We start from the raw sequence: 12,748 nt of genomic DNA, 5'->3' as shown, positions 1-12,748 counted from the left end.
ATTCCAGGGCTGGTCCTTGACGTTCTGCCACCATAGGCAAGACCAAAAAATAGACGTCTATGATTGGTGATGATTGGTAATCCGGACAGGACCAAAAACCAAAGTCTGTGGAAGTCAAGGCTGGTCCGGAACTGCACCCCAAAAATATGTCCAAAAGGCGTCTGCTTCGGTCTATGATTACCGAGGTGTTGCCTGAAATGGAATTTTATGAATGCCCATCTATGTGGTAAGCCTACCATAATGGGCTAGCAGGTAGCCTAGGTAGCCTAGTGGTTAGAGCGTTGGACTAGTAACCAGAAGGTTGCAAGATCAAATCCCTAAGCTGACAAGGTAAAAATCTGTCGTTCTGCCCCTGAGCAAGGCAGTTAACCCACTGTTCCTAGGCCATCATTGAAAATAAGAATCTGTTCTTAACTGACTTGCCTAGTTAAATAAAGGTAAAATAACATTTGTTGAACACCAAAAAATGACATCTGGACAGGTCCAAAAGACAAGGGCTCGTGCTTACTGGGGTGTAGCCTACCATGTCGGCCAGCAATGGAATTTTATGAATGTCCATCCATGTGGTAGAACCACAGTTAGTAAAACAGGCTGTCGCATTGGCTTTATTAGTCCTGAATCCTGTGACGAATCAATTTGGCTATTTATGCTCTGAATTTCAGCTAGTAGCTTCCCAACTTTATCAGGAGTTGTCACCAACCTATTTGCAATGTGTTTACACAGCAGGAAATGCAGAAGTATTTCTTTTTCAATGTGATCGGCTTGTCAAAAATGAACGGATACAAACGTACAAACCACTGACCATGGCAATGTGGTGAAACTCCTGGACAACAGTTTCCAAATTGTCCATCTTACTTTGACCTGTCCAGTTCTCAGGATATGTGTCGTTTGTTAACATGACAACTCCTTTTTTGTGTCATTGAGCCCCATTTAGGTTAGGCTATTTGATCGGAGAAACCTACATGAGGTTAAAAAGTGTCCGTCTCATGACATTGCCATACATTTCTATCTCCAGCCTGTAGGCTATAGAAGGCCACATACATTTTATCTCCAGCCTGTAGGCTATAGAAGGCCACATACATTTTATCTCCAGCCTGTAGGCTATAGAAGGCCACATACATTTTATCTCCAGCCTGTAGGCTATAGAAGGCCACATACATTTTATCTCCAGCCTGTAGGCTATAGAAGGCCACATACATTTTATCTCCAGCCTGCAGGCTATAGAAGGCCACATACATTTTATCTCCAGCCTGTAGGCTATAGAAGGCCACATACATTTTATCTCCAGCCTGCAGGCTATAGAAGGCCACATACATTTTATCTCCAGCCTGTAGGCTATAGAAGGCCACATACATTTTATCTCCAGCCTGTAGGTTATAGAAGGCCACATACATTTTATCTCCAGCCTGTAGGTTATAGAAGGCCACATACATTTTATCTCCAGCCTGTAGGCTATAGAAGGCCACATACATTTTATCTCCAGCCTGTAGGCTATAGAAGGACACATACATTTTATCTCCAGCCTGTAGGCTATAGAAGGCCACATACATTTTATCTCCAGCCTGCAGGTTATAGAAGGCCACATACATTTTATCTCCATCCTGTAGGCTATAGAAGGCCACATACATTTTATCTCCAGCCTGCAGGCTATAGAAGGCCACATACATTTTATCTCCAGCCTGCAGGCTATAGAAGGCCACATACATTTTATCTCCAGCCTGTAGGCTATAGAAGGCCACATACATTTTATCTCCAGCCTGTAGGTTATAGAAGGCCACATACATTTTATCTCCAGCCTGTAGGCTATAGAAGGCCACATACATTTTATCTCCAGCCTGCAGGCTATAGAAGGCCACATACATTTTATCTCCAGCCTGCAGGTTATAGAAGGCAACATACATTTTATCTCCAGCCTGTAGGTTATAGAAGGCCACATACATTTTATCTCCAGCCTGCAGGCTTTAGAAGGACACATACATTTTATCTCCAGCCTGCAGGCTATAGAAGGCCACATACATTTTATCTCCAGCCTGCAGGCTATAGAAGGCCACATACATTTTATCTCCAGCCTGTAGGTTATAGAAGGCCACATACATTTTATCTCCAGCCTGCAGGCTATAGAAGGCCACATACATTTTATCTCCAGCCTGCAGGCTATAGAAGGCCACATACATTTTATCTCCAGCCTGCAGGCTATAGAAGGCCACATACATTTTATCTCCAGCCTGCAGGCTATAGAAGGCCACATACATTTTATCTCCAGCCTGCAGGCTATAGAAGGCCACATACATTTTATCTCCAGCCTGCAGGCTATAGAAGGCCACATACATTTTATCTCCAGCCTGCAGGCTATAGAAGGCCACATACATTTTATCTCCAGCCTGCAGGCTATAGAAGGCCACATACATTTTATCTCCAGCCTGCAGGCTATAGAAGGCCACATACATTTTATCTCCAGCCTGCAGGCTATAGAAGGCCACATACATTTTATCTCCAGCCTGCAGGCTATAGAAGGCCACATACATTTTATCTCCAGCCTGCAGGTTATAGAAGGCCACATACATTTTATCTCCAGCCTGTAGGTTATAGAAGGCCACATACATTTTATCTCCAGCCTGCAGGCTATAGAAGGCCACATACATTTTATCTCCAGCCTGTAGGCTATAGAAGGCCACATACATTTTATCTCCAGCCTGCAGGTTATAGAAGGCCACATACATTTTATCTCCAGCCTGTAGGTTATAGAAGGCCACATACATTTTATCTCCATCCTGTAGGCCATAGAAGGCCACATACATTTTATCTCCAGCCTGCAGGTTATAGAAGGCCACATACATTTTATCTCCATCCTGTAGGCTATAGAAGGCCACATACATACCCTGGGGCGGCGCAGTGGGAATGGACGAGCTAAATATTCCACAAAGTGGGCGCTGCTTATCAAAGGGTGGCGTCACCGAAAAAAAAGTCTATTTGCCAATTGGTTGAAAGAATTTGTCATTGTCTTTGTGCAGAATTATGTGAGGTTTTATTTGCTGTTGATGGAGTTGCGTTTTGGTCAGTTTAGCTCAGAAAATGCCGCCCTCGTCAATCTGCTGCCATAGGCTGGTCTATATGTATATAGTAGTATGGGAGGTGGTAGATGGTAGTCTATAGGCTGGTCTACATGTATATAGTAGTAGTGTGAGGTGGTAGATGGTAGTCTATAGGCTGGTCTACATGTATATAGTAGTAGTGTGAGGTGGTAGATGGTAGTCTATAGGCTGGTCTATATGTATATAGTAGTATGGGAGGTAGTAGATGGTAGTCTATAGGCTGGTCTATATGTATATAGTAGTAGTGTGAGGTGGTAGATGGTAGTCTATAGGCTGGTCTATATGTATATAGTAGTATGGGAGGTGGTAGATGGTAGTCTATAGGCTGGTCTATATGTATATAGTAGTAGTGTGAGGTGGTAGATGGTAGTCTATAGGCTGGTCTATATGTATATAGTAGTATGGGAGGTAGTAGATGGTAGTCTATAGGCTGGTCTATATGTATATAGTAGTATGGGAGGTGGTAGATGGTAGTCTATAGGCTGGTCTATATGGATATAGTAGTATGGGAGGTGGTAGATGGTAGTCTATAGGCTGGTCTACATGTATATAGTAGTAGTGTGAGGTGGTAGATGGTAGTCTATAGTCTGGTCTATATGTATATAGTAGTAGTGTGAGGTGGTAGATGGTAGTGTATAGTCTGGTCTATATGTATATAGTAGTACTGTGAGGTGGTAGATGGTAGTATATAGTCTGGTCTATATGTATATAGTAGTAGTGTGAGGTGGTAGATGGTAATCTATAGTCTGGTCTATATGTATATAGTAGTAGTGTGAGGTGGTAGATGGTAGTCTATAGTCTGGTCTATATGTATATAGTAGTAGTGTGAGGTGGTAGATGGTAGTCTATAGTCTGGTCTATATGTATATAGTAGTAGTGTGAGGTGGTAGATGGTAATCTATAGTCTGGTCTATATGTATATAGTAGTAGTGTGAGGTGGTAGATGGTAGTCTATAGTCTGGTCTATATGTATATAGTAGTAGTGTGAGGTGGTAGATGGTAGTCTATAGTCTGGTCTATATGTATATAGTAGTAGTGTGAGGTGGTAGATGGTAGTCTATAGTCTGGTCTATATGTATATAGTAGTAGTGTGAGGTGGTAGATGGTAGTCTATAGTCTTACCTGGTCTATATGTATATAGTAGTAGTGTGAGGTGTGGTAGATGGCCTTGAAAAGTCTCTGGAACTGTCGTGAGGCTCTGCCGTGGACCACCAGGACGAAGGCTATCCGGACGGGGGCCGACGGTGGGCCCTCTGACGAGTCCTCCTCCCACGCCACGTTGGCATTGGCCTTACCTGAACAACACAAGGATACCGTACAGAGACAGGTTGTTAGTCATTCATACAGAGAATAAAACATGTACCTGTATGTAGAACTCTCTGACGAGTCTTCCTCCCAGACGCTGACAATTGCCTTACGTGGACAGAATAGTAACACACACATTAGGTTTCATCGTCTATACTTCCTACACTGGAAGGTGTACTGAACATGTGGCGCAGTGACTCCAACGTTACTGTGCTGTTACTGTGCTGTTACTGTGCTGTTACTGTTCTGTTACTGTGCTGTTACTGTGCTGTTACTGTGCTGTTACTGTGCTGTTACTGTGCTGTTACTGTGCGTACTGTGCTGTTACTGTGCTGTTACTGTTCTGTTACTGTGCTGTTACTGTGCTGTTACTGTGCTGTTACTGTGCTGTTACTGTGCTGTTACTGTGCTGTTACTGTTCTGTTACTGTGCTGTTACTGTGCTGTTACTGTGCTGTTACTGTGCTGTTACTGTGCTGTTACTGTGCTGTTACTGTGATGTTACTGTTCTGTTACTGTGCTGTTACTGTGCTGTTACTGTTCTGTTACTGTGCTGTTACTGTGCTGTTACTGTGCTGTTACTGTGCTGTTACTGTGCTGTTACTGTTCTGTTACTGTGCTGTTACTGTGCTGTTACTGTGCATACTGTGAAGAAGAAGAAGCATGTCACAAGGAGATGAGTTTCATTCACTATGTGACCATAGAGTTATTTGAACCATGACCAGCAAGGCCACAAGATAGGAATAGGAATCCTAGAACCATTCCTTTGGGTTTGGGGTGGAGTTCACTTGATCGTGTGTCATCATTGCTCTGTACCACAGTCCCAGAATAAGACTTGGGAGTAAGTAGACAATGACTATTCCAACTCACAACCACACAATCAAACAATTCCAGCTCTCTCCAGAAACCATTCAAAAAGCCACACGGATTCGTTTCTTTCATTCTAATAGGAAACGCCTTTAAAAAAAGACTTCCGCTCAGAGCCTCTCTCTTGGTCTTGTATTGTGTTCTCCATCAGCAAATAAGTACTAGGGGAATACAATCCAGCACCATTATTACATATGGTGGTTGTTTTGTGTTCACAGGGCCTATGGAGTTACAGGAAACACAGAGCTTTATTGAGACGTTATGTTTGTTGACGACAGAGAGGACAAGGTTGTTCAGGAGATAATGGCAGCAATCTGGTCCTCTGTGTTGTGAGGGCAGGGGACTTGGTTTCCCAGACGGCAGTGGTGGACCATGTCACGACTCGCTATGGTCCCTGGATGGGCAGAAAAGAGGGGAGAAGATGGTGGGTGCTTTCACCCTCTTATGGTGTGCTGTCCCAGGGGTAAAAAGGCTACAAGGCGCCCCTCCCGGTTCTCCCCTGTGTCTACAGCAGCGGGGGACGTGGTAAGTGTTTCAACCCCCTTAGGGTATGCTGTCCCAGGGTAAAAAGATCACAAGGTGCCCCTCCCTCCCTGTGTCTGGACAAGCAAGGCTCTTACTGCTGCCCTGTAATTATCTCAATTGATGGGCAGGACCTTTTGCTGGCTTGTATTTAAAGCCTAACAACAGGGGCGGGGCTACATTCATGCTCCCGTGACTCCAATTGGCCATGCCTCCTGTCCATCACTCAATCAGCCAATTCACCCCCAAAAATTATTATTCTATTCATAGTTAGGTCCTAATGATCCTGCCTAATAATATGGAGTTTTGAAAGTGTGTGTGTGTGTGTGTGTGTGTGTGTGTGTGTGTGTGTGTGTGTGTGTGTGTGTGTGTGTGTGTGTGTGTGTGTGTGTGAAAGACGGAGCGTGTGTGTGTGTGTGAAAGACGGAGCGTGTGTGTGTCTGTGTGTGTGTTACTATGAAGCCTGGCTGTGCCTATGGGATACACACACACACACACACACACACACACACACACACACACACACACACACACAGTATCAGATTGAACAGTAATTGGTAGGCAGCTCGGGATGTTCACTGGCTAGCATGGCACTAGGCTAATTGGCGGAGCGCTTCACCAAGCACTTTGAGGCTTGTGATATGCTAGCTAGCTGAACTAATGAGCCAATGTGTTGTATGTCTCTACACCTACAGGGACGTGATAGGTCTAAAAATGCCAGACTGCCATATCCCTCTTTTTCCTCTCTCCTATCGCCATCAATCTTTCAAACTGCCTCTCCCTCATCTGCTATCAGCACTCTCTATCTCCATCATTTCATTCTTCTCTCTCTCTCTCCATCTTGTGTAACTTCAGCAAGTCATGGCCGTCCATCTCAACCAGTCATGCGAGAGGTTGGAAGAGGAGAGGAGCAGAAATGTCCTTTTAGTTTCCAATATTAAAGTCCTTTAATGCAACATCTGCTCAGTACCAACGAAGGATCCAACTAAAGTCTCACCTGACTGAGTATAACTATCTTCTACTTTGTTCTAGATGTAGGTCTTATAGAACATAAATGAGGTTTTATTTTTTAATCAGCAAACAAGTGACTAAGCCTCGAATGATGTTACCGGCTACATATTTAGGGGTGACCGAACATGCAAGGTCATTGGCTGACAACTGACATCAACCAATGATGATGCCAGTTCCATCCAACATATTACAACCATGTAGACATTAGACAATAGCCCAGACAACTCTTCAAGGACAGAATACCGATGAAATCAAATTGGACAATTTGTAGCTAACAAGGTTAGTGCCTCAAATTCAGATTGGTGCATCTGAGACATGGGGAGAGAGCGAGAGGGAGAGCTAACAAGGTTAGCGCCTCAAATTCAGATTGGTGCATCAGAGACATGGTGAGAGGGAGAGAGAGAGAGAGAGAGAGAGAGAGAGAGAGATGAGAGAACAACATTGTGGCAGACGACAGAACAGACAGAGGGAGTGAAAAAGAGATTTAATTTAGCCGTCCGTGTCGGTACACGACGCCACCAGGATTAAGCCCTTTTCAATTCCCCCCGTCTCCTTTGATCAAACTGTCAGTTGGAGTGGGATGACGATGGTGAGTCTAGGGCAGGGCTGCCCAACCCTCTCCCTGGAGATCTACTGTCCTGAAGGTTTTCAGTCCAACCCTAATTTAACTTATCTGATTCAGCTATTTAAGGTCTTGTTGATCAGCTAATTAGTAGAATCAGGCGTGTTAAATTAGGGTTGGACTGAAAACTCACAGGATGGTAGATCTCCAGGAAGAGGGTTGGACAGCCCTGGTCTAGGGAGACGGCATGAGCTTATTCACTGATAGACAAGCGTTGGTTTATATCTTGGGGAATATGTATCCTCACTTACATTGCTGTACCGAACATAGTTGCAGTCATGGTGGACACACAAGGTGCAGTCATGGTGGACACACAAGGTGCAGTCATGGTGGACTCACAAGGTGCAGTCATGGTGGACACACAAGGTGCAGTCATGGTGCACTCACAAGGTGCAGTCAAGGTGGACTCACAAGGTGCAGTTATGGTGGACTCACAAGGTGCAGTCATGGTGGACTCACACGGTGCAGTCAAGGTGGACTCACAAGGTGCAGTCATGGTGGACTCACAAGGTGCAGTCATGGTGGACTCACAAGGTGCAGTCATGGTGGACTCACAAGGTGCAGTCAAGGTGTGTTGGCGCCCTATTCAAAAGTAGTGCACTTATAAGTGACTATGGTGCAATTTCAGACGCAACCATTGGAATCGTCCCAGATAGACAAGCATTACTTTCCATCTTCTGGAAGTGTAGCCTGTAGTGTCCAGAAGCCTACAAGGTTACACGTCATTGTGGGTGCACAGTGTCTGGTTATGTCTGGCCAGATGTCCTCCATACACTCTTCTGTGTGTGTGTGTGTGTGTGTGTGTGTGTGTGTGTGTGTGTGTGTGTGTGTGTGTGTGTGTGTGTGTGTGTGTGTGTGTGTGTGTGTGTGTGTGTGTGTGTATGTGTGCGTGTGTTGTTTCTTTAAACATTGATGCATGGTGCCCACTGATGGTGGCAAGCTCACAGATTTTGTTTACAGGAGTCTTCTGCCAACCTGCAGATGTTCAACCAGTCTACTTGGGAAATTGTGTGTACGCGGTGTGTGTGCGGTGTTGTGTGTGTTTGTGAGTAAGAAAGAGAGAGAGAGAAAGAGAGAGAAAGGAAGAGGGTGAGAAAGCGAAAGAGTTTGTGCGTTCCTGTGTGTATCCGCCTGTCTGTGTGTGGTTGTAAGTGTGCATGTGTGCGTGTGCGTGCGTGTGTGTGTGTGTGTGTGTGCAAACTTGCATTTCTGTGGCCAGCTTGGCTGAACAGAATGAAAATTGGAAAGCAATTTGGTGTAAATAAAAAAAATGTCTTCCATTCTCTCACTCAAATTTCTCATCAGCCAAGAAACACATTTCTTGCCTGAGTTTGATATGAATTGGAATTATTAGCAGTAAAACAACAGTAAGTGTAGTGTGCGTGTGTGTATATCTGTGTGTGTGTGTGTATATGCATACATCTGTGTGTGTGCATAAATGTGTGCGTGCGTGTGTGTGTGTGTGTGTGTGTGTGTGTGTGTGTGTAAATGGTTTGTTTGTGTGCCTAAGTCAAAACAGATTTTATTTCAGCTTCAGGGGATATTGTATTTTCCTGCTGTAAAAAGCGATGGTATACGTCCTAAATGGCTCCCTATTCCCTAAATAGTGCACTACTTTTGAGCAGAACCCTATGAGCCCTGGTCGAAAGAAGTGGACGATAAAGGGATTAGAGGCATTTGGGACTCAGACATTGACAGTACATACACAGGCAATGACGTCAAAACAAACCACATGTTTCAAAGGAGCCTCTATCAAGCTGTCGCACGATGATTACACTATTACTATGATTGACTAACAAACAGAATGTTCTAGAAATTGTTTTTATATGATATGAAAGAGTATCTGGTCAAATATGCTTGAGTGTACCACACCCAGTATACCCAAACGGTTCACACCCAGTATACCCAAACGGTTCACACCCAGTATACCCAAACGGTTCACACCCAGTATACCCAAACGGTTCACACCCAGTATACCCAAACGGTTCACACCCAGTATACCCAAACGATTCACATCCAGTATACCCAAACGATTCACATCCAGTATACCCAAACTGTTCACACCCTCACCCTCTATGTTACAGTAACAGTATATATATTAACTCACCCTCCACGGTACAGTAACAGTATATCTATTATCTCACCCTCTACATTACAGTAACAGTATATATATTAACTCCCCCTCTATGTTAAAGTAACAGTATATCTATTAACTCACCCTCTATGGTACAGTAACAGTATATCTATTAACTCACCCTCTACATTACAGTAACAGTATATATATTAACTCCCCCTCTATGGGACAGTAACAGTATATCTATTAACTCACCCTCTCTGTTACAGTAACTGTATATCTATTAACTCACCCTCTATGTGACAGTAACTGTATATCTATTAACTCACCCTCTATGTTACAGTAACTGTATTTCTATTAACTCACCCTCTACATTACAGTAACATTATATATATTAACTCACCCTCTATGGGACAGTAACAGTATATCTATTAATTCACCCTCTATGTTACAGTAACAGTATATCTATTAACTCACCCTCTATGGTACAGTAACAGTATATATATTAACTCACCCTCTATGGTACAGTAACAGTATATCTATTAACTCACCCTCTATGTTACAGTAACAGTATATCTATTAACTCACCCTCTATGTTACAGTAACAGTATATCTATTAACTCACCCTCTATGGTACAGTAACAGTATATCTATTAACTCACACTCTATGTTAAAGTAACAGTATATCTACAGTATTAACTCACCCTTTATGGGACAGTAACAGTATATATATATTAACTCACCCTCTATGTTATAGTAACAGTATATCTATTAACTCACCCTCTATGGAACAGTAACAGTATATCTATTAACTCACCCTCTATGTTACAGTAACAGTATATATATTAACTCACCCTCTATGGGACAGTAACAGTATATTTAACTCACCCTCTATGGTACAGTAACAGTATATCTATTAACTCACCCTCTATGTTACAGTAACAGTATATCTATTAACTCACCCTCTATGGTACAGTAACAGTATATATATTAACTCACCCTCTATGTTACAGTAACAGTATATCTATTAACTCACCCTCTATGTTACAGTAACAGTATATCTATTAACTCACCCTATGGGACAGTAACAGTCTATCTATTAACTCACCCTCTATGTTACAGTAACAGTATATCTATTAACTCACCCTCTATGTTACAGTAACAGTATATCTATTAACTCACCCTCTATGGTACAGTAACAGTATATCTATTAACTCACCCTCTATGTTACAGTAACAGTATATCTATTAACTCACCCTCTATGTTACAGTAACAGTATATCTATTAACTCACCCTCTATGTTACAGTAACAGTCTATCTATTAACTCACCCTCTATGTTACAGTAACAGTCTATCTATTAACTCACCCTCTATGGGACAGTAACAGTCTATCTATTAACTCACCCTCTATGGGACAGTACCAGTATATCTATTAACTCACCCTCTACATTACAGTAACAGTATATCTATTAACTCACCCTCTATGGTACAGTAACAGTATATATATTAACTCACCCTCTATGTTACAGTAACAGTCTATCTATTAACTCACCCTCTATGTTACAGTAACAGTATATCTATTAACTCACCCTCTATGTTACAGTAACAGTCTATCTATTAACTCACCCTCTATGTTACAGTAACAGTCTATCTATTAACTCACCCTCTATGGGACAGTAACAGTCTATCTATTAACTCACCCTCTATGGGACAGTACCAGTATATCTATTAACTCACCCTCTACATTACAGTAACAGTATATCTATTAACTCACCCTCTATGTTACAGTAACAGTATATCTATTAACTCACCCTCTATGGTACAGTAACAGTATATCTATTAACTCACACTCTATGTTAAAGTAACAGTATATCTACAGTATTAACTCACCCTTTATGGGACAGTAACAGTATATATATTAACTCACCCTCTATGTTATAGTAACAGTATATCTATTAACTCACCCTCTATGGAACAGTAACAGTATATCTATTAACTCACCCTCTATGTTACAGTAACAGTATATATATTAACTCACCCTCTATGTTACAGTAACAGTATATATATTAACTCACCCTCTATGGTACAGTAACAGTATATCTATTAACTCACCCTCTATGTTACAGTAACAGTATATCTATTAACTCACCCTCTATGGTACAGTAACAGTATATCTATTAACTCACCTTCTATGTTACAGTAACAGTATATCTATTAACTCACCCTCTATGTTACAGTAACAGTCTATCTATTAACTCACCCTCTATGGGACAGTAACAGTCTATCTATTAACTCACCCTCTATGTTACAGTAACAGTATATCTATTAACTCACCCTCTATGTTACAGTAACAGTATATCTATTAACTCACCCTCTATGGTACAGTAACAGTATATCTATTAACTCACCCTCTATGTTACAGTAACAGTATATCTATTAACTCACCCTCTATGATACAGTAACAGTATATCTATTAACTCACCCTCTATGTTACAGTAACAGTCTATCTATTAACTCACCCTCTATGTTACAGTAACAGTATATCTATTAACTCACCCTCTATGTTACAGTAACAGTATATCTATTAACTCACCCTCTATGTTACAGTAACAGTATATCTATTAACTCACCCTCTATGGTACAGTAACAGTATATATATTAACTCACCCTCTATGTTACAGTAACAGTATATCTATTAACTCACCCTCTATGTTACAGTAACAGTATATCTATTAACTCACCCTCTATGTTACAGTAACAGTCTATCTATTAACTCACCCTCTATGTTACAGTAACAGTCTATCTATTAACTCACCCTCTATGGGACAGTAACAGTCTATCTATTAACTCACCCTCTATGGGACAGTACCAGTATATCTATTAACTCACCCTCTACATTACAGTAACAGTATATCTATTAACTCACCCTCTATGGTACAGTAACAGTATATATATTAACTCACCCTCTATGTTACAGTAACAGTCTATCTATTAACTCACCCTCTATGTTACAGTAACAGTATATCTATTAACTCACCCTCTATGTTACAGTAACAGTCTATCTATTAACTCACCCTCTATGTTACAGTAACAGTCTATCTATTAACTCACCCTCTATGGGACAGTAACAGTCTATCTATTAACTCACCCTCTATGGGACAGTACCAGTATATCTATTAACTCACCCTCTACATTACAGTAACAGTATATCTATTAACTCACCCTCTATGTTACAGTAACAGTATATCTATTAACT

General features: G+C 41.7%; 1 protein-coding gene across 1 annotated transcript in view; it reads right to left on the bottom strand.

The window, feature by feature from the left end:
• The window catches only part of LOC112230096 (xylosyltransferase 1-like), a 133,085-nt gene that overhangs the window by 50,037 nt on the left and 70,300 nt on the right, over window positions 1-12,748 (bottom strand). Inside the window, exon 3 of the mRNA XM_042310759.1 lies at window positions 4,215-4,387. Coding sequence (XP_042166693.1) covers window positions 4,215-4,387 — 173 coding nt within the window. The remainder of the gene's footprint in view (window positions 1-4,214; window positions 4,388-12,748) is intronic.

This window comes from Oncorhynchus tshawytscha, linkage group LG32, assembly GCF_018296145.1.
Source record: "Oncorhynchus tshawytscha isolate Ot180627B linkage group LG32, Otsh_v2.0, whole genome shotgun sequence".
NCBI lineage: Eukaryota > Metazoa > Chordata > Actinopteri > Salmoniformes > Salmonidae > Oncorhynchus > Oncorhynchus tshawytscha.
The sequence above is the reverse complement of the archived record's forward strand: the minus strand, read 5'-3'. Positions and strand labels throughout refer to the sequence as shown.